This window comes from Platichthys flesus, chromosome 2, assembly GCF_949316205.1.
Source record: "Platichthys flesus chromosome 2, fPlaFle2.1, whole genome shotgun sequence".
NCBI lineage: Eukaryota > Metazoa > Chordata > Actinopteri > Pleuronectiformes > Pleuronectidae > Platichthys > Platichthys flesus.
This window is the reverse complement of record NC_084946.1, coordinates 24755209-24778402: the sequence shown is the minus strand read 5'-3', so window position 1 is coordinate 24778402 and position 23194 is coordinate 24755209. Positions and strand designations below refer to the sequence as shown.

The 23194-nt window shown below is 42.5% G+C and overlaps 1 protein-coding gene across 5 annotated transcripts in view; it reads right to left on the bottom strand.

The window, feature by feature from the left end:
- Positions 1 to 23194, bottom strand: part of ephb2b (eph receptor B2b) — a 120869-nt gene that overhangs the window by 6254 nt on the left and 91421 nt on the right. Inside the window, exons 6-15 of one of the 5 annotated variants that reach the window (XM_062407564.1) lie at positions 16098 to 16222; positions 14320 to 14482; positions 12227 to 12335; positions 10666 to 10733; positions 8944 to 9066; positions 8577 to 8824; positions 4430 to 4645; positions 3640 to 3789; positions 1419 to 1612; positions 391 to 546 (exon numbers count right to left, since the gene is read on the bottom strand). In XM_062407564.1, coding sequence (XP_062263548.1) covers positions 391 to 546; positions 1419 to 1612; positions 3640 to 3789; positions 4430 to 4645; positions 8577 to 8824; positions 8944 to 9066; positions 10666 to 10733; positions 12227 to 12335; positions 14320 to 14482; positions 16098 to 16222 — 1552 coding nt within the window. Of the gene's footprint in view, positions 1 to 386; positions 547 to 1418; positions 1613 to 3639; positions 3790 to 4429; positions 4646 to 8576; positions 8825 to 8943; positions 9067 to 10665; positions 10734 to 12226; positions 12336 to 14319; positions 14483 to 16097; positions 16223 to 23194 lie in introns of those variants that run through there. The other 4 variants (XM_062407581.1, XM_062407573.1, XM_062407591.1 and 1 more) reach the window with 4 other exon arrangements.

Here is a 23194-nt window from a genome sequence, read left to right as displayed (position 1 = left end):
CATCTGCTTTGTTCAGAGAAAAGAGGCTCAGCATCTCTGGGGGTTCATCTCTGGCTCGTGATTCTGCCTCATGGACAGGAAATGATTTTTATCTGTTTCTCCACAGGTGGCATTCTTAATACGATTACATCTTGTGTTTTTGAAGGAGATTTTCTGAACACATGGCACAGAAGAAAGGGCACATTGATGACTTCCAGCTCTCGAGCCCACTGTTCGGCCTTGGAACGGAAATATTACAATCTGCTAATTACATGCAGAGCAGCTAGTGTGTGTTTTTACAACGGGCCAGAGGCGGAGTCTGGTGCCCGTTCAGGATTTCAAGAATAGAAGCAAATCCACCTCTTCAGGCTTCTGATCAGACACAGAACAGCAGGACTCATCAACACTTACTCCATGGTCATCTGAGACACCACATCGAATGTAGAGAAGTCTGCACTGGCGAAGTTGTCTTTGTACTGGCCCATCTTGATGGCGTCCAGCCACTCGTCCACAGTGCTGAAGCTGGAGAAGTCGGGGATGCTGCGGTCCAGGAGAGGCAGATGAACACTGGGGGGGGGGGGGGACACAAGCTGAAGTTAATAAGAGTCTCGATAATACAAAGTGGCAGGTCTAACATCTCAGGCAATCCAGACCACCTGTGTATGATTCAGACCCTAATTATTACATTACAGTTTCAAAAGACGAGACAGAACTCAGAGAATCCCGTGAACCATGAGCCAATATTTTCCAAACTGATTCTTCATAAAAGTATATTTTCCAAATGAAGTGATAGGCTTCAGGGAGCCAATATATCCACTCAGCGTCTGTGGAAAATCTGGCCCTCGGTCCTGCACTCCACCACAAATGAAAGTACAGACGGGGGCATAATGGAAATCAGTAAACCCTGGCTCTCAAAGGAAACTAACACCCAGAGCAGAAATGCTTCAAACTGTTTTGTTTTGAAAATTGCAAAAACTGCTTCTACCCCGGATTCGCCCGAAGCGTTCGTGGGAAGGATTTGATCTATCAAACCAAAAGGCTTTCATTTACATAACCGCTCGGCGCCAGGAGAAACAAGAGACACAGTGTACGGCAGAAAGTGAACCGTGCCGTGGATGCCACTGTCGCGGGAGCACGAATTTCCTGTTAGGAAGGGGAAAGCCTTTACGTCAGGAGAAATTCACATGCGTGATATTGCTGTAGATGTTATCCACATCAATGTGAAGGGATGCTAAAACCAGCAGCCCGTCCTGTGGGAAGTCCACAGAGACGGGATGAAACACACATGCCGATACCGCACAGAGAGCAAACGACTGAGCGAGGAAAAGGGAAAAAGAAAACACATTAAACAGTGGACAACGCTGTGTGTAATGACGAGTGTTGCAGACGCAAGTAAATCCCATTAATCCCAGTGAATCAAGAGTCTTCCTGTCGCTCACCCTGAAGAAAGTGGAGTCATGGCCTTTAGCGTGTTGGGATTGCGGATCATCTTGTCCAGGTTGTTGACGATCTGGCTGAACTTGGGCCGGTTGTTTCGTTCCTTCTGCCAACAGTCCAACATGAGCTGGTGGAGCGCGCTGGGACAGTCCATGGGTGGAGGCAGTCGGTAGTCCTGCTCTATGGCGTTGATTACCTGCAGGGGGAGACACAGATCTCTAAGGGTTGCTATGAGGCTCTACAAAGGAGAGGTGGAGTGATGGGGAAAGGGAGCGTACAATCCAGTGATGGAAGAAGTACTCAGATCCTTCAACTTAGGTAAACGGTATAATAAATCTGCAAATATACTTCATTAAAAGTAAAAATGCTGCATTAAAAGTATTTGCAAAAGAAAATGGGACCCATAGGATTTATAAATAATCTTTCAGCAGAAAAAGTTCCCTTAAAATATCATATTTTACTTCATACATCATACTTGTTTATAAAAGTTTGTAATTTACTTCACCACCTTTCAGTTTTTTTTGCTTTAATGAATTGTAATTTTTTGTTTTTCTTTTCCGCTTACATGTCTCTATGTTTTGTTTTCACTTAATTGATGTTGTCTACATCATGACAACCATTTAAACATGTAGTTTGTTGTTTATTTTAAAATGATTTTGGCAAATTTACATTCACTGAAAAATGTATTTAATAAATAAATAAGTGTCACAGCGGGTCGAGGCTGAGTTACTAATATTGAGCTATAATTCTAACCTTTACATTGAGTTGTTCAGTTCTCTCTAGAAGTTTGTGTTCCCTCTAAAAGATCAGAGGATAAATCTGAAGGGGTCATATGAAGGTCTGGGATTTCTCAAGTTCTTTATGAAATACAGAATTTGTTAAAAATAAAATCATGTGAAAGGTTTAGAGGGTAAATAACTTGACAGAACCGCTGTCAACTCATATTAATGTCAGAAACTTGACAAGTGGCCATGAGACATTCACAAGATTCACTTTCTGTGAACAGTAGCTGCTTGTCTGTGAAATGTTTTGGAGAAGATGGAAACATGCAAGTACCTTTAAACTGTATTTGAGTAAAAATTACTCTTCATCACAGATATGATCCAACTGGAAAACATCCTCTCAGTCTGTATAAATATCATTAGCTTATAGCAAATATTGTTTATGAGGGTTTGTGAATAAAATCTCTGATTTAAATCACAACTCATAGGAAGTGAATGTCGGTGCCAGCGCTCTTTTCTTCTCATGAACACACAACAAGAGCATCTGTGCTTCTCACCATGAGTGAAAACAACTGCTGTGTTACTGTAGCAGTCAAGACTGTTAATGATAAAAACATGAATTCATGAAATCATTATAAATATATATAAACTAACATGTATTTGAGCACCGACCACGGCTTCGCTTCTGCACATGAAGACTTGTTAAACACCAGTTAGGTCGTTAGGAACATAAATCGCATTCTGACGACTTCACATTTCCACTTGAACTCCGCCAGCAGTGACCTCATCCGTGGCCCTTTACATCGTGTTTAACGCTCTCTCTCCACAACGCCACATTAAAGATATTTCTGACTCGAGCCGGGGATGTTGCTGGTCAGGGGCCACACAGAGGTGCTGGGCGGTTAACAGAGCGAAACAACCTGGAGGACACTTGTGATGAGGACTCGAATCCCTTGCTCATTATCAGGGCCATTAAAGAAACTCCATTCAGACCCGGATTAATTTCATTCATGAGACCTCCAAACGAGGACCCCGACGGAGCAGAAACACTATCTGAAGCTACTAATAAGATAACCGTTGAGGTCCTCTGTCCCTCTTAGCACATTAGCGTTCTCACTTTCAATTTGAAACTATTTTCATTATCTCTCTCCCCGTAATTTGCTCGCTCCTCGGCTACCCAGAGGGAGACGGGAAATGGAGGCTCCAGTCAAGAGCAGAAATTGTCCACTGCGCACTGCTGTGCATTTCAAATGATCTGATTATGGCTCTGTGGTGAGAGCGGGGGAATTTTCATATGAAAGCCATGTGTTAAACCCGCTGTTTGGCTAAGGGAAAGCAGATAAATGACAAAATGTATCTCTGAGGAGGTGAAGCTTAGATGAAACTCTGAAGTAATAAATGTCTGCATGTGGTGAAGCATTGTTTAAAATAATCACTGATAAATGTGACCTTAGAATCAGCAGCAAGTTTCAAAATGAGTCCAGGCAGGTACGATACATACATCTTGATTGGTCATGTCCCAGTAAGGCCTCTCTCCGTAGGACATGACTTCCCACATGACGATCCCATAGCTCCACACGTCACTAGCGGAGGTGAACTTCCTGTACTGGATGGCTTCAGGTGCAGTCCATCGGATCGGGATCTTCCCACCCTGCGAACACAAAGGGGACAACCTGAGTTAAGACCGCGAGAATGAAACCCGACCGTCCCAACGTCTTGTCTCTGGAAGGAGACACCGATCAGGGCATCTCTGCCGACGGTAACCCACACTGGGAAGTGGATATGAAAATATAGGTACAGTTTATATTTTGTTGTACTATCCACTCCAGCACAAAATCACTTTAAATACTGGACACTGACACAATCACATCATTGCATTCCATACCTGTATCTGTATATATGCTCTCCGTATGTGATATATGTGATTTATGTGATTTATGTGTATATGTCAGTGATGTGTTCAGTGTACAAGCTACTGGATGATCTGAATTTCCCTCGGGATTAATAAAGTATCCATCTATCTATCTATCTATCAAAGCCCCTGGGAGTCAAGTATGGTACTTGAACTGCTGAAGGGGAGGAAGGGAAGAACACGGAAAGGAGTGATGTTTGTCTGTATGGGGAGAGCAGGGAGGGAGTGAAGTGCACCGTGCACATCAGACTGGATTAAATGAAACAGTCTGGCAGCAACGGATGAGTGGGATTATCAATCAGAGCAGTTCAGATAGGGCCAGACACATATTAAACAGATTTATTAGTCTGCATCTTATTGTGAAGGGGATATTTCTTACCAAAGCACTGGTGTAGGTAGGGTCTGACGTGTCGTCCTCCAGGAAGCGCGAGAGGCCGAAGTCCGACACCTTGCACACAAGGTTGCTGTTGACCAGGATGTTTCGGGCAGCGAGGTCACGGTGCACGTAGTTCATGTCGGCGAGGTACTTCATGCCCGAGGCGATGCCACGCAGCATACCAACGAGCTGGATCACTGTAAACTGACCATCGTTTTGCTGGAAATAAAAATAAAATATTGTTTAACTTACCATACACAGCTTCCCTCTGGGATCAATAAGGTATTTCTGATTCTGATACTACATGGTGTGGTTCATGAGGGGGAGATGCTACTGGGGATTCTGGGTTGTCTGTTAACGATTGTATAAAGCACGGACCATCAGGATGAATTTGAATGTTTCTCTTTCATTTGAAGATACAGAAAGATAGTGAACCTGCACCAAACTCCAGTCAAAAAGATATTTGTTAATATTTTATGTTTCAAATAAACCCTGCTCTGCCTTGACCTTTTTCTTCTGGCAGCATTTGTTATTAGTTAGTGTGCTGCATATTATCCTGATGCAAAACAAACTCCTGTTGAAAATAATGGGGCTTTATAAAATAACCAAAATATTTGTTGGTTTTGCCAAAGAAATTTGAAGGCAACTATTTTCCTTTTATAATTTTGTAAACTTTTTTTTTAGCATCTTGGCACCAATTTTTACTTTTATTCAGTGGTCTTATTCTTTTGTTTTTATCTTCATTCAACATTTCTTATAATTAATTCCTCTCTTGTAATTATTCATTATCTTTGCTCCCCGTGTTGACAAACTCTAGCATTAATATTACAAATTGTTTCCCACTTAAATCCTTTTAAATAAATAATAATGTTGACAGATCTGTAGGTGGCTAAGAGTTTTCTTGAAGTATTAAGTCCGGCCCCGCAGGACGCTCGAGGTTCGGGTTGGGCTCGCCGGCCTCGTCACGGCTGGGCAGGACTAAGCTGAGGCTGGCTGGCTGTCTACAGCTGTTCCCCTCTATGGTTTGGTGAGGGCTTTACCCCATGCATGGGGAGCGTCTGGAGCGGCGCTGCAGCTGTGCCTCCAACTGCGCACACCTGCACTCTTCCCACCACCCACCACGACGCCTGGAGAACAGAGGATTTCAGAGGAGGGATCATGGGAGCTCAGGGCCGGGTGTGGACGGACGGAAAGGCAGAGAGAGAGAGGAACTGGAGGGGCAGGCGGTGGGCAGGGCTCTGAGCGCGGCCATATTAAGAGTCTGCATGACCGCTCCACTGGCCTATTTCCCTTTCAAACGTTTTGCTGCTCATTAGCCCAGCGGATGCTTCTTCTCACGTCTAGCTGCTCCTCTTCTTGTACCAGAGCAATTAGGCAGAATGCATTATTCATGAAGGCTTTCACACAAATACACATTGCCATCTAATCGGAGTGCTGTGTTTGCATTTACTTTAATTGGAAAGACTCCTCCGAAATCTTTGGGGTCAGGTTAGCTGGGGAAAAATAACCACGTATTCGTTAAACTGTGCAAACCAAGATGTAGGGGAATTTAAATATCTATATTCATTCACTTTAAGATAAATACTTAGAATAAGTAAAATATGTAAGCCCGGCTTTCATCTTTTGACTTTGTCAGCTCATGCTTGGCTGTGGACAGCAGCCAGGCTCGGATCAATCTATCCTCCATGTTCTCTCTATCCTGCATGGGGTTTTGTGCAGGAGGCTGCAGGGGAGACAATCCTTCAGCAGGCTCAGCAGCTCAGTATATAACCATTTCAGTAGAGAGCATTCTAAACAACGGCCCACCAATCACCTCAGAGATAACACAGGCCGTGTTCAGAGGCTTTGACACTGTCAGCAGTTGTTGTCATAAACTGTCACGCCGAGGTGCTGCAGAGGTTCCCCCGTTGTTTTGAATAGAATGTGCTGTCAAATGTGTTTGGCAAACATCTACATATACACAGACACCCTTCACCGCTAGATCAGATTCCAAAAAGAGCTGATGCTTTGTGCCGCGGAGGTCGACGGCAGAATGCAAATGGAGACTCTGACGCCGGTGTAAACGGCTGCCGACAGCAGCTTGCATGTGCGTTTCTGGAGGATGATTCTCATGTCGTCTTGAGGCGCTTAAACTGATGATCAACGGGGGGTTTGGAGGAAAGTGAACATAAAGCATTAGAGTGCGTTTCAAACTTAATCGAGCTGTCAGTTACTGTAATTCAAATGAAATAACCTGGGTCATATTAATCTTGTGCATAGTTTACTGTATATTCTTCACATCTGTATCCACAAAATAGCCTCTTCTTTTGTTCAGTAAAGAAAATGATGGAGCTTATGGAAATGCAGCATTCCTACTCTTCTTAATCTCTGTGTTACATTAAAGAGAGAGCTCCCATTAGGTTATTTGAAAATTGACAATAAATGCTAATGTTTCTTGGCAAATATCATAAAACCAGAATTTTGTCAGTGGATGTAAGCATATGAAAAAGTCACATTAGCCCCAAAGATTTGTCTCTCTTTCACTAACATCCCTCGACAGATGGGGAAGGGCTGTGTGACATCTCATAGCCGGCTTCATTTGAAAATTCTGACATCTCATTTTAAGCCTGGCAAAGTGTTTGAATTATTTATTCAGGTCGTAACTGGGAGAGCACGGCCGGTTCGCTGTAACATCCTTCTGTGGTGAGGAGGTTATGAAAGTTAAAACTCTCAAGATGCGCTGCATATTTCTTATCACGAAAAAACAAGTGTGTGACTCTGTCTCTATATTTCTCCATAGAACATGAAAAACCTAAACTCTAACGAGCATCATCCCGGTATTTGTCAACATAAACAGAGAAACTACTGGAGAGAAAACACATCAGGAATCGATACCAGGAGTAAACAGATAAACAGCGCGTCTTAATTGTGGAGCAGATCTGCACAGAGACGAGAGCAGCTCTGAAGGGAAGCGGACACTATTCTAGCAGGAGGGATTCTGTGAATAATAATATTTACTTGAAGATTACGGCGCATGAGAGTATAAACCTTGTCAAACGATTGAGCTAATGTGTGTGCGCATGCAAGAGAAGGTGAGCGTGTGTTACTGTGCAACAGGGATTTAAACCCTTGTCAGGTGTCTGAATAACTAAAGTGAAGTTATCCTGCGACCGAAGGATAAATCTGTTTTTATATAAAAATTGCAATTTGACAGAGTGCAAATTGCAAAATAGCAAGAGCCACGATCTCAAGTATAATCTACCATAATTAACAGTTTAACATAATCTGCAGGTGGGAGTTTACATTCTCAAGTGCTGAGTTCAACACAATGACAACTGACTTTACTTAGATGCAGTTAATTAATTCTGAGAGTTGGTGAAACAGCCAGGAGGAATAACGATAATAATCTGTGTGCAGGGCGAAGGGTGAGAGCCTCTGGCTGCATCTTGACAGGTAGTTAGCAGGTAGCTCAGCAGCAACAGACACTGGTGGATGGAGTTGTCAGAAACTCCCGTTAAGCTTTTAAGGTCATCTCCGGATATTTTTTTTCTCACTGAAAGCTTATCACAATAAAAGCCCTGAATTGAGACCTCCAGGATTGGAGGCGGTGAAGCAGCTTTGTCCTGTCAGCCTGTGAAACTCACATTAACGGAAGCTCAAGCAGTTACACTGCAGGGCTGTCAGCAGAGTCATTAGCTGCTGTCAGTCTGGTATCAAACACCGTCTGAGTGGACTTTTCATTTTTACTATATGGCCAACTTTGCAAAAATGTTATCATTGAATATAACACATCTTTACAATTTCACAATTTTTGTTAAAAATATTATTGAGCAAAGACAATATAACAGTCACTTGAATACTTAATAAAAGAGCTAATTTGGTCTGTTTTCTGTAGAAGTTTACTTAGAAGTGAACTTTCTCCGACTGGCTGGTTTAAGAGTCAGGCGAGGACAATTAAATTAATTAACACACAGTATCAGATTCCACTGAAGAAACCAAATACGTTTGGGATTCTAATTATAATCGTGTCTTTTTAATGCTGCTCAGACCACCAGCTGTGATTTAAATTTGAAGAGAAGAAATTAATTGTTAATTTGTTGTTCCTCATAACTGGGCGTTGTAGCTGGAACACAGATTCAACACAAACACAACACAGGATCGGGTCTCTTACCCTGAGGAAGGAGTCCAGAGATCCATTCTCCATGAACTCGGTGATGATCATGACGGGACTGCTCTTGGTGACCACTCCCTCCAGGTGGATGACGTTAGGATGGTCGAACTGGCCCATGATGCTGGCCTCGCTCAGGAAGTCCCTCCTCTGCTTTTCCGTGTAGCCCGACTTGAGAGTTTTGATGGCCACGAACATTTCCCTTTTACCCGGCAGCTTTAGATTTCCACTGCACACCTCCCCGAACTCTCCTGTGAGGAGGTAGGTTTATATTAATGTCAGGGAGCCAAAGTAAGCACCGGCTTGTATTTAGAAATCATTTTAGATGGGCGAGTATACCATCCACTTGTGAGTCAGATTTTTCCATTACCTGCACCAATGACTTGTTCAATCTTCACGCAGGAAATATCAATCTCCTTGGCAAACTCCCTCACAGCCTCGTTGGGGTCCTCATATGTGAACGGATCAATATAAATCTTCATTCCTGGAGTCACTTGGAAAAAACGAAGGAGAGGCTATAATATTCAAGTCTCGTGGTCGTGCTCACACTCCTACAGGCTCTGACAGTCAAATGCATTCGGGGACATTAACGACCACTTCACCTTGCATTCACACACACTCCACAGCAATTATGCGATTTCTTGTTTTACATCCAGCCGCTGAAGGTTGACAGATGGGGGAGGTAGTGCAGGTACAAATGGTGGTTATGACTAGGGCCTGGTGGCTAATGCATGGAGCTGTTCAGCGAGCAAGGACATGATACCTCCAGTCCTCTTAGTTGTGATAGGGTGGGTTAATATATATATATAAATATCACCTCCTATGAGTCATAGTGCCATTAACGCTGAGGAGAGAAACCTGGGCCCTATATCAGCATCGCTCAGCTTTACTCCAAGAAATAAATTGGCTCTCCTAAGCCCTGATGCCAGGTAAATTGGCTTAAGGTGGCCTTTAAGTGTTCAGGGACTTAAGTGTCCCGAGTTTTAAATCCGATTATTCGTCTCTCTCACCTCCACATCAGGCCTGAGGCTATTTGAATGGAAACTGAACTTGTGCCTGGCTGCTGCGGTGCTAGAAAGAGCATGCACACACACCACCTCCCAAAAAGCTGGCGCACTGCTCTGAAGAAACTTGCTGCAGAGATGAACAGATGGAGAGGATCTTACCACGAGAACCCCCACCCCCCTCTTCTTGCTAAAGCCCCTACAATCTCTTCCCAAGCTGAAGCTCTGTTCGACAGACCACCCTCCTCCTGATGGCTGGGACCACCAAACAACAGGGGCATGAGCCTGAACTGTGACGGGGTTGGAGGACAGGAAGCACACGGGACACGTTCGCTTTGGCTGTAAATAGCCATGAAATATCAAAAGCTTTTCCCTGGCACATACACTCAATCACAGATTTGACTCTTTCCCACAGCGCGATCAGATCAACGACAGAAACAGGATGAAGCCGTTCCACAATAGAATATACAAATGAAGATTGGTGTCAGAAACGTGTGATGGAAATAGATCTGTGGGTTTTTTATTCCAGTCAGGCCAGAGAATGATGGATTAGTTTTAACGTCTTAAAACGGAGCCACGGTGGATTTATTTCTCACCAGATTCATTTCAACATTATTGTCATTTAAAGCTCTTTGCTACTGTACAAAGAGAGGAAATCATGGAGAAATTCCACTCATTCACCAAGTCCTTTGATTCTTTCCACAATGGCAAATGATCGGGTGGCATTAACATGCAAATGTCCTTAATGTGGGTGAAGATTGACCTATTTCCACCACAATGGATTTGGTTAACAACGGAGTGAGATGATGCACACGCTCAAAATACCGGTTCTGATGTGGTTAAATCCGGGGCTCCGAGTGAGCAGTCGAACAACAGGCGGGATTATTTGCAAGTGGGGGGGGGGGGGGGGGGGGGGGCTGAGCTGGTTTGTAGCCAAGGACGCCAGCATGCAAGGTGGTAGCCATGGAGATGTCTGTGTGAGGCGGTAGTCATGGAGACAGGTGTGGTCGGTGCTGACGGAGGAGCCAGCGGTCAACGCAGGCGGGGGGGGTGGGGGGGGGGTGTGAGAGGAGAGCTGGTTTACTCACTGTGGCCGCTGGTGTAGTGCTGCAGCTTGTCCGTGTACTCCGAATCGGCCCTGTCAAAGCCACGCCTCCTGGGGGAAAACACAAAAGAACTCAAGCTCCGGTTTCAACGACAGAGAGCCGGGAGGGGCAGGTGCACAGATCAAACAGCCCCGGGTTCGACCTGCACTGAGGACACCACCGACTGAGGTCTCATGAGGAGCCTGGACTCAGTGTACTGTGCACGGCCATGTTTTCCTATTGACAAATCCACACTAAGGATGTCCTTGATGGGGGGGAATGTGGTGAAAGTAAACATCACCTGTTTTCATTCAGACGGGCTAATGACGTGGGTTATGTGACGCATTGTTTAGATAACATCACAACTGAGGCTGCAGAGAAACATGGATATGAGAGGGGAGTTTTAAACTGGACAATAGAACGAGATATAAATATATTTATTTAATGAAAATAAGATCAAATATCAAGTGCACTTATTTCCTCTGATCCTGTCTCCGGGCTCTTAGTCTTTATTAAACAGACTGGATAAATTAAAAACTGCTGCTTTGTCACTGTCTTCATGAAACTCAGTTTGTGCTGCAGTGCCTCATTAGGCCCTGACCTCATGTTATCTTCCATGAAATTGATGCCAAAGAGTTCTCAATAATAACATAATCATATATAATCGTGACAATTATCAGGAGAGAACAATACAGGTCAAAACCACTCAAACATATCAAATTAAACAAAGATTAATGAGTGATATACAGCACTTAATTATTGTATGGTTTTGGCCATATGACCATGTAGACATGAAGTGCATTCATGGGGAAATTGGTCAAAGTTTTCATAGATAAAGATTTGATATTCTATGATGAGACAGGATTTTTTCAACACTAGCTTGAACTTTGTTTTATTTTACTTTGTGTTTTGCTTGCCAGTTTTTTGTTGGCCGGCGTCTTGACAAAGACATTAAAATATCATTTTTAGGGTCTGCAGTAGGGCCACCACAGTGCATTTGAACCTATTTATTTCTTTGACTGTCCGACCACAGCCTCCCGTTCTGTGCTGGCGACGTTCCCAAACTAAACCACAAGGCAGCGCACAACCGATGTCATTAACCCGTCATAATCCATGATGGGAATATATTGTATGCAAAATGTTCTGTCCAAGATCCAAGATTAATGAGAGGATCTAAAAGCAGAATGCAAACTCGGAAATTCTTGTTGTTCATTCTTGTGTGAATCAAAACATGGTCCTGCTGCACTTTTAACAGAAGAGGCCCTGGTGGGAACTGAAATCCTAAACTTGATCCCCACAGAGGGTTTTGATAGGTGCATTGACCTTTAAACATTATTTCTTCATTTGAAGCACTGGGATTTACAAAGAACCAACATCTCTGCACTTGTATGTTATATATTTACAACTCACATTTATAAGGCCAAGAAACCTGATGCTACTTCATTGAGTAAAAAACACAACATGTAAAAAGTTGAAGCGTCCACTTTGTGAGCTTGTGCAGATGTCTTTTACGGGCAGCGAGCTTACAGGCGGTTTTATAAAGACTGCGACAGGACTGACTCACCGGTTGCAGACGATGATGATGACGACCACAGCGATGAGGAAAACCAAACCAGCAGCTGCCGATCCAATGATGAGAGGAAGCTTCTCCTGAATGCTGGTGTTGTATTCCTCTATAGGAAGAAGGAAAGCACACATAAACACAGTGCTGTGCATGCACACACTCACTCACACTCACACGCATGCAGAGTCACATGCTGAAACATATGGGCAAGCATCTGAGCCCTTGCATACGGAGGGAGCAGTGGGTGACAGACAGACATACGGCTGGCTGAACCAATGAGCGTCTTGGCATCTTGACTGGCTGCGTGGCCCATTTTCCGAGGCACACTGAATGTGCTCAGATGCCGCGGATACGGACAAATCATCTGGCAGAAAGTGTGTGAAGTGAGGGGAGAGAGCATGGTTGGGTGAGACCCAGGCCCATCAGGCAGCCAAGAGCAGGGATCCAGCTACTGAATGGGCGAACTGAGGCAGAGCCAGATCCTTCTCTTGAGGCGCCGCGAACGACACATGACTTCACAGTTTTAGCCAAACGCACGAGTTGGGGAGTTCCCCGGAGCACTTCCTGATTTTGGGAGGCATGAATTTTGCATTTTATATTGTAGAAGTTAACCTAGCTAACAATTTTATTGCGACTCTACCTATTTGTTATTTATAAGCACTGTATAAACATTTAATAAATGGTTTATAATGTATTATAAAGTTTTTTTTTTAAATAAAACTTTAATACCAGTCTGCACTAAAAGGAGCTCACAGTAGGAGTCATAGTTGTAGACAATCACATTATTATAAATGTTTAAATTGGAGCTTGATCTATTTCTTTATTTATATTTATCTATTTGCAGAAAATGGTCTGGTATGAGCCTTTCCCATATCTGACTTATTTTTTTAAATGTTTGCCAATATGAAAAATTAGATTTTTACAAAATAAAAATGCAAAAAAATATACACATTTATGTTTACATTATTTGTATAAAATATATATATTTTCTTAGTTCAAGTTTTATATCTTTGCTTATTTTTATTTTTTTTGTAAATTTCAGTTATTTTTAATATATTTAAAGGTTAACTGTCAAATACTGAGCCTCAATTACATTCCTTTCTCATAAGCAATTAATAATATCTGGAAATCCCATTTTTTTTTAAAGATGGCAGTCTCAGGCTGTTATAATTGTTTATTAAATATTTACATAATGCTAATCCTAACTGGAGGGCTGAGGGCTTGTTGAAAAAAATTGGCTATAAATCTAACACAACTAAACTGTGACTCTGTGCTTACTTTTCACTTCACCCTGGTTTACCAGAAGCATTTTAACTTATCACAAAGCAATTTTTTACTTTATGCTGTAATGTTTCCTGCAGCAGAAAACACAACTTTTCAGTAAATGTAAAGGCTGGTGAAGTTCTCTTTGAAATAATTATCAAGGATGTTGTTTTTTTTATTGAAAAACTGTCAACAATGATCCCTACATATCCTTAGTGTTCTCAATATTTACTGTTATGAGTCAGATTGACGAACGTTAAGTGCTGAGATCCGTGTGTGTGGCAGCATCAGGGATGTTTGTTTGAGAGTTCAGGCTAATGATGGCCCTGGGCACGGCAGGCTGAAGGAAATGAGATGTTCGAAGGGGAAAACCCCGGCCTTGGCTGGAACATTAACCTACATGACTGATGTTTACCGAATGTTCCTTCTTCTCTGAGTTGTGTCATTGTACAAAGATAAGACAACTCCGACCTCAACCTAGACTCCAAGGCTTGTGGTGGCAAATGGAAACACGACATTGGCAACACATATTGTTTGAATAGAGAGTTGTGTACCACATAAAAGGAAAACAACTCTTAAAAAAATTACATGAATAATGGAATATTTATACTCGCATAACTTTAAGGGATGTTTGCGAATACTGTAAAAGACACGATGAAAGTAAGAATATAGTTTCAAGGCACACTAATCTTGAGGCACTGGTATTGTTTACTCCACAACATTCCCACAGCTGTCTGGATCCATCCTATGTTACATGGTGGGTCCATAGGCCGAGCGTGACAGGTGATAACAGCTCTTCGTGCTTTACGGAACAACGGCTGAATTCTCACCCTCAGTCATGGTCTGGAAGTACAGTTTGCCGCTGTAGCGTCCAAACCCGGCCACGGTGCGGGCCCGGACCTGGAATACGTAGATGCCCCCTGGCTTGAGGCCACGGATGACCACTGTGTTGGTCTGGCTCCTGATAGTGGAAGAGTTATATTCTGACTGGTCCTAAGAGAGGAAAAACAACATGTTAAATGTGCGCACATTAGTAATTACAGTTCCGATTGCAGAGGCGAACATGAAGAAATTACATACTCGGTTATGATCTTGGACAAATGATACGTCAGTGTCAGCAGACGCAGGACTGACTTTTTGTGCAGGGATTTTAAAACGTTAGAAGATGCTGAAATACACTCAACGAAAGCCTGAGAGGTTTTGATGTTGACGGAGATCTTCTGTCTCCTTATTCCAAAAATCTCCGTCTATCTGTCTGACCCTCACATATCTGGAGATCCACTAATCTTATCACAATCACGACAACACAACGGATTCTCCACTTTCTGCTACTGAGTCGAGCTTCACTGAAACCTAAGGTGAACAGCTCTTTGTGCAGCAGCCGTGGCAAAGCTTCAGGATTCTGCAGTCTGATTCCTGCAGATGGTCTTACCGCTGTTACTTCAGAAAGAAAGCTTCAAACAGCCCATTCCAAACAGGCAGGTTTAAAATGAGCACTACTAATTGAATACATTAAATCTGATCAACAGAAATGTATAAGCACATACAATTCGAACTGTCTCGTTAATAAGCACGAGATACATCAGACAGCAAAACCTTATCCTGAAAACCTTGTGTTGATTTAAAGTCTTTGTGAGCAGAAAGACAAAGCAGATTCTGGCATTTATTTGTGCATATATCTAACATAAGCACAAAGGAACATATCTGAATAATTTGTGAGCCGAAAAAAGAAATTGTTTGATCGAGCAGCAGGACGCAGAGAGGCAGACATCCACCAGCTGCAGTGCAGTTAGGAAGGTACATTCAGTGGCAGTTTCAGGTCAGGCAGCTTTGGTGAGCCCTGCCTTCTGATGATCAGAGCTGTGTTCACTGGCACACAACGCTGACAGGTCTGAGAGCACAGACTGAGACTGTTTTAGCCTGCTCCCTTCAAGCTACTGCTCAGCAAACACCTCTGAGCCACAGCAGGGGCTGAGACAATTGTTTTGACAGCTCTCTCCAGCAGTGTCAGTGACGGGAATTATATTTTTAAAAGTGCAATGGCTCAGAATGCAGATGAAGGCTTCAAAAAATGCTGTGCATTTGTGTGTGTGCATTTATGTACATGTGGGGGATTGTGTGTATGCGTCTATGAATGCTTGTTTGCATTTAAAGTGATCCCTGCGCTTGAGCCAGCGCACTGGGAGTTTTCTTGTGAGAAAGTATGCAGATTCAGAGCAGCTCTCCCCTTGAATACTATTTTTACAGCAGGCACTGCACCATTGTTTCAACCACAAGTCTCTGCGCATCAATCCTCAGCGGCCCTACTGCAGGGCTGTGCGTGGTTTCCTTTCCCAGTGACTGACTGTGATTATAATTGAAAGAGAATGAGCATAAGTTCTGAGCAATGTTCAGGAGCTCCATCTACATGCCTCCTAGGATGTGCTGTTATGCAAACGAGCATGAGGAGACATTCTGAATTTAAATGTACAACTAAACCAAAGACTCAGTTTCTGCCATTAGCACATGATTTATTTAGCTGGATGTGGGGGGAGGGAGGAAATGGAACTTGTGTTTATATGGATTAGTGTAGGCTTGGAGGAAGAACGTGTCACTGCATGAACGGTACCTTTTCATAATACTGCAGCTCATAGTCCAGGATGACGCCGTTGGGCTGGTCAGGCTGGGACCAGGAGAGGGTGATGCTGTCCACAGTGCGACTAACCTGGTGCATTATTGATACAGTAGATGGAGCTGTGAAGAAACAAAGACAAGGATGAGGCTAAAATCATTCACCAGCGACTTCAAACAGTCACGCACACAGAGTTTTACAGCATCTTTAATCTCACAGCTAAACACCAGGTTCTACAAACATGTAATGCCATAGAAGTTACCTGATGCACTGCGACTGTACGTGCATCTGAGTTTGGCAAGTCACAACACATGGGAAAACCACAGAGGGAGGCAGCCTCATGGGACTTCCCAGCACGAACTGAGATTTTCACATGATTAATTTGCTCTCGTCATTCAACTAATAACAGCTTCTGCAAATGAATCACTGTAAAATCATCCGACCGACACAAATTACTGTAAGTTTTGTCGACATCATAAACTTAACAAAGAAAAACTGAGAATAACACGAGCCACAAATATTTTATAACATCCTTTTTTATGAAGGTACATCATTCTGATTTAATTGAGTTTATGCCAGATGACAGCTCGGGTTACTTATGAATGATTATTATTGAATTATCAAGTTAAATATTGCCAGTAAGTTTTGCTGTATAGGCCAACACAAAGATTAATTCATCACTCTTATTTATTTCCGCAAATGACATTATCATGGACGTTTTCTTTTGTCGTGAAAACCTTTAAGAGTGAGAGACAGGCAACGTGTACAGTGACAATTTTAATGCAGAACATGTGCAGTTAACTATTTAAGGCATATTTGCTCATTTGCCTTCAAGGCTGAATTCAAAAAGCAAGATACTTTGCAGTAGCTCATTATCATCGTTTGAAGTTTGCCGCATCCTAAATGACATCACTCACTCTTACCAGAACTACCTCATACTAATAATAATAATTAAACTGAAAACAGTCATTACTTTATTATGGTTGTACACTAAATTAAACATGTGAAAACGTCTCATTATTGTTAAAGTTTTTGCCTAAATTAGAACTATTCTTGATTAGAATCAAACTTCCCTCCACTTTTAAGTAAACAACTTGTAGTCGATTTAATGACTCTTGACATCATGGGTGGCCCACTAGTTTTGCAAAGCCCAGTGACCTACAACTTTGCACATTCTTTTTAGCGCAGCCGTGAGGTCAGAGGGGCGTGATCACCTCACGTCCTCCACCAACCATTACGATTAGTTCAGGGTGCCGTTGGTTAGTGTAAAGCTAAGAGAAGCTGAAGATAAAAAAAGCTCTGTCTGGGAAGCATGGCAAAGCCCGCGGGCCTTCGAGTTGGAGCCTCTCTGTGTGAAAGGGTAGGCTGGGTAGGGGAGTCAGTGAAGGAGGGGTGCTGGCCAAGATTTATGGACACTGAGCCCCACGCTCATCCCCTTCAGGGCCCAAGCTATGCACACATGCAGCCCTCAGTCAGCAGCATAGTGGCTCTCTGGAGTGTGAGCAATAAAGACACATGTCTCTCCACTGGCACGCGTTCTCTATGGAAAACCAACTGACTGGAAAACTGCTACGCCTCTATTATCGAAGATTCCCAAGCTGCATGTGTGCTGCAGTGGAGGCGCCATGCACGAGCTGTGATCCATCCAAATGTTTACGGTTAAGCGTAAAACACTTTTTTACAGTTGCTGTTCCTTTTTTAAAGTTATAATTGCATAAAGTTCTGAGAGGCAGTTAACAGTCACCTGCAATATACAAACAGAGAGTGACAGGTACACAGACTAGAAAGAGAAAGAGAAGTTCACAAGTGTAGTAAGAATAGCTGAAACTTTGAGGTTTGACCGTCTGCGTGAACGGTAAAAACTTTATAGACTCAAATACGCGAGAGGGAAAGACTGAGTGAGCATAAGGGAAATGTGGAAACTACCACTAATCAACGGAGCAAAACTCAGAATTAGAGAACTCCTCCTGAGAAGTATCCATTTATTTGGTTCATTATCAAACTACAGATCCCAAAAATTCTCCATTCAGACTTAAAACTGTGATCAGACCTGAATCCTCAGTTTACCTGCACTCTAGGCAAAGAAACTTAGATGATAAAATAGTGTCTGTAAGTGACCATGGTGACCAAAAAAAAAAAAAAGTCCTGTTTATAACCCTACTCCTTCTCATCAGCTAATCAACTAAGCCTTGTGTGAACCTTGGACCCAAACAGAAGCATCCAACGGAGGCAACAAATTACGATGTCTCATATAAGCCGTGATGGTCAAGGGTCTGAGTACGTCCTCATGTGCCGCTGCCAGCGGATAATAAATAGATGTTCTGTATTTCATCTCAGCGAAGCACTTACACCGCGATGGCCTGTGACTCTGCAGCTAACATACATCACGCCTCTTTTTCCCGGAGCCGGAGGTACAACCATGTATACAGTAGGCAGTCAGGCCACCCGTCTGAGGAATCTCCTCCATCGCACTGTGCTCGCTAGTTTGTTTGCAGTCACAGGACGACAGCCTAATAAGGCAAACAGTTACTCTAAGGGGAACTCACGAGTATCCCATTACGGATGTACATATATTCAAGACTGCCACATGGCCTGTTACTGCATAGCATTTCCATTAAACACACAGCGCAGCCTTGCCTAGTAACCTGATACAGGCCCCGGAGAAACAAAGGCAGTTCATGGATTCATGTACAGAGGATGGACCCATGCCAGCATGAAAAAGCTGTTGGAGGAGAAACACTGTGGTTGTCTCCTGCTAAAGGACAAGTTCCAGACAGTCGGGTGGCAGTCGCCATGTCTGAGCTGGAGATAACTCGGGGTGTGTGTAAGAAAAGACAAAGTGAAATCCCGTTAAAAAGGAAGACAAGACTTCAAGTTCTCTGGAATGAAAGTGTTGAAACCTTTGGCCAGAGGAGAAAAATAACAATTGAGCTGTGTTCTGCGTATTTCAAGTCAATTCAGTCCAGCGAGTTTGACGTTCACCCAATTGACTGTGGAATGCGGTGGTATACACACAGCAAGGGAACGTTTCAGTGCAGTCAGGCCTACAGCACTGAACCACACATGAAAACCATTTTCGTCCATCTAATTTATGAACCCCAAATCTACAAGTCTCCTTTGTGCTCCGAATCTTTAAGCGTACCTACATTTTCTTTTGCTCCCTCAACTTAATCTGTAATTTAAAGGGCTGAGTAAACACTTGGTTTTCACTGAGTCAACATCGTTCACCGAGTTACGCCACTAACTGCATGTTGTGCTTGTTTCCAGCCCTTTTGCTTTGTTGTTACAATAATTATTTTTAAATCATGTGGATTGCACCTCATTTAAGATGATTAGAAATTAAAAACAAAGATATAAGAGAGTTTCCTGGTTGTTTATACAATGCGAGGCCAACTTAACTCACACTCGCAATGTATGTCAAGACAGTTTTCACTTTCTCTGGATGTTTTATTTAAGGGTTTTTCCCGATGAACGCTCTTATTCATGTTCTTTAAAACTAATGAAGCGGTTGTAATGACAAAGACAGGGATTGTGCGTTTGGTTAATTCGATTATATGGCTGAATTGGAAAGACAAATGGCCTTGATGAATATGTTTCTAACAGCGGTATTTATTGAGTTTCCCATATACCACAGAGGAGAATGAGAGCAGACAGAGAAGTCTCAACCATGAGGAGAGCTAATGATATTCACAGCAGATAAAGTCTTTCTACTAATTCCACAAACGTCTGAGTGTATATGAAATGCAAATCTGAAGGACTGTTCAACTAATCGGCCTCACACATGGTTTGTGTGTTCTTGAGGGCCAAGAGAAGTGTAACATTACATTTGGTGCGATTTTGATATTAAATATTAATAACATTTTAATGAGAAGTCAGTGGGGGAGGAACAGCGGTTCAGAACTTGGCAATACTGGTCAAAATTCAGATCATTTTGATAATTCGATTATTTCTATTTCACACAGACATTAACAGGTGCTGCGGGTACTGATCTCTGGCATGGCAGCAACTTTCAGTTATGTAGAAAAGTTGTGAACTTGGATCTGAAGATTGTGTCAGTTGTTTAACCTCTGAAATAGTGACACAAATTACACCAGTTAATATCTGTCAAAGTTATATAAAATCCATAAATAATACAATAATAAATACCAGAAAATAGAGTTTAATTTGATGAGAAAAGTTGGCTAGAAAATCTTAATTTTAGATAAACCAGGTATGATGAACAAGAACTTCACTCTTCCCAAAATGTCCATCACACAAACAATGAAAAAGTGAAAGTATATTATCGGTTAGTGTGAGAAGAAATAATTGTGAATAGGTCCAGGGCCAAGCCCACACACAGACATGTTTAGCACAGGGACTGCACAAGCACCTTTAATCACCAGAGCTTTTCTCATGTCCAAAGCAAAGCTTGAAATGCATCTGTGACAATACTCAATAACGGTGAAGTCTTCAATTTCTCTGATGCAATTTGCCACGTTGGAATTTAATCTTTTTCTTTGCATCACTTCCAACAGTTCTGAACAGATTGGGGTTTTGAATGTTTTGATCTCAAATATATACCCGGGCCTGCACATCGCTGAAGGATAACCAGAGTGGCAATCAAATTAAACAGTGAACACGCTGGGCCCTTGGGGAGGAGTCCGCTTATAACTTTCAAGGTTGTATATCACATTGCTTAATTGTGTGAGGATGGGAGTCCCCAGCTGTTGTCAAAGAATTGGGTTTCAGATCTCATCTTATTCCTAAGCCTGGGATCGTATATGAAAGACAGTGCTTAGGAATTTACTCTAGCGTGAAGCTCTGGCCTTGGCCCAATAACGCAGAATACAAAGACTCAATATCTCTAATAGATGTTTTACGGGCATGTTTGAACACCTAGTGACTTCCCTAATCAATTAAAGATGGACTTAACAAGGATATTTCCACTCATTTAAATCCAAGATGATTTAATGGGCTCGCTTTTGCTAACACACTCACACACATAGAAGTGAGGCTTTAATTCATCCCATCACTTTATATATGTGTTGTCTTTTATTATACTGCACTCAGGGGCTGCTCTACTCTCTCTTGAACCATTTACCTGCTATGAATGCTTGATTCCTGACGTCGCTCTCCATTACTGAGCTCAGGACATGATGGGTGTGTTTTTATTAAGCAAGGCTCGTGAATTGTGAATGGGTGGAAGCAGAGTGGGCTCCGAATCTTTATGTGCAAAAACACCCTCGTTGGACGGAAGTCTCCGGGTCCCTGAGGAAGCCCTAAGTAAACGGTTTTCACACATGAGATGAAAGGGAAATTTACATTTTCCGAAACTGAGGCAAAATGAAATGTGTGTAACCCTCAGGTGAGGGGTGTTGCCTGCGAAGAGCATGCAGGAGCAGGCAGGACATGACGTACCGCTGCAGCACACATGATTATATTTACAACGGCATTAACTCTTAAACTCTTAAATGTCGCCATCTTTCCAAGTTCACATCTCTGAATCTACTTCTACATGTATGGCTCCTTTTTCTCCATCCTGAGAGGTTTGTAGTTTGCATCCACTGGGTGTTAGAAACGTCATCAACCCGCCCACTCGCTCACTGTGAAATATTCCTGCTATTTTCTCACATGGTCTCCCCGGTGTACTTTTTGTGTATCCGGAATTCATCTTAAATGTTATATAGAGCTTATTTTTTAAAAAGCAGGACCGGCAAAAAAAACGCTGTAACTTCTTACATCGCACTATCTTTATTGAAAGCAAGAAATAATACCACCACCTGGTTTGCAACTTTTTGGTTTAGTTCTACTTTGGTCAGTGCAGCTAAGAAAAAAAGGAAAAAAGTCTCTCCGACATTTGCTGGCACATGAATCATGCTTTTGAGAAAGTATACATTCAGTGCCTTTTTATCTGCATCTTTCTAACATCCCGATGTGTCTACAACCATGTGGCTCTGATCTGATTAGAAGTTCTGGTGCACAGAGCAGAGCTATGATTTGGGGGAGGATGGGGGAGGTAGCAGGAACAGGTCAGGGCTCGTAAATCCCTTTTCCTTTTCATTGTAAAAATCAGTTTCTCCGCAGCACAATCTCTCCCAAAGGGCCCGAAACAGCTGGTCCTCCACTAGGCAGCCTCCCAAACAGGCTGCCACCGCTCCACTCTCTCAGTCTGCCGTCCGTTTATGAGCGCCGCATCCAGCCGTCTTAAAGGAAGAGGCCCATATTTGCACGTACTTTCAGCCCACTGGCAGTCTGCCCTGTTTCCCCAGCTGCAAAGGATTGTGGGTTTCACATCAATAAAGACTTTCCAGTGTAGTAAAGCAACGAAAGTGAGATTTCAGTTCATCAAGCTTTAAACCATCTGCACTGGAAAAGATTGGCGGACTATAATACACCCATATACACACCATAAGCTAATTCTAAAATAGGCACTTCGGGGGCTTGAGGAGTTTTCACTTGCTTGCAGAGAGGTTCGGCTTAAAATCTAAGACAGTCGAGCAAATCTGCCGACAGGGAAGATACAAGCCAGATAAGTATGTGTAGAGACAGTGCTGCAGAGGAAATGAGAGACCTGCCTTTTGTAACCGCTGAGCAAACTTTCATACCATCGGAAAACAGTATGGTACTTCACAGATTCTCTGCTGGCGGGTGGTACCGACAACCCTCATTATCTGAACACTGGAGCCACATGAAGCTTTGGATGATATTTGAACAGTTCTACTTCTTCTATTGCAGTTGTTATACATGTTAAGGATATTTGGACTTTGGTTTTCAGTGGTGTTTAATGATGTTTAATGAAAAAAAAAAAGGATAACAATGAGAATATGTGTAGAAGTTTATCATCTTATCCAAAATCTTTTTGTATGGTTTTTTAAAAAATGTAGCTTAAATTAGAATGTCGATAAAATTAACTGAAAAAAAACCCAGTCATAAACAGTGTAGACAAATTACAATCGTTCTTGAAATGCACACAACATAAATAATTTAAACAAAACACAAACTTAAGTCAATTTTAAAAGAATCCCTAACTTGCTTCTGACCCCCCCCCCCCAAAAGGCTAAAAATGAACTAAAGCAACATTTCTGCTTCCTCAAAATACATTTAATAGAGAATGT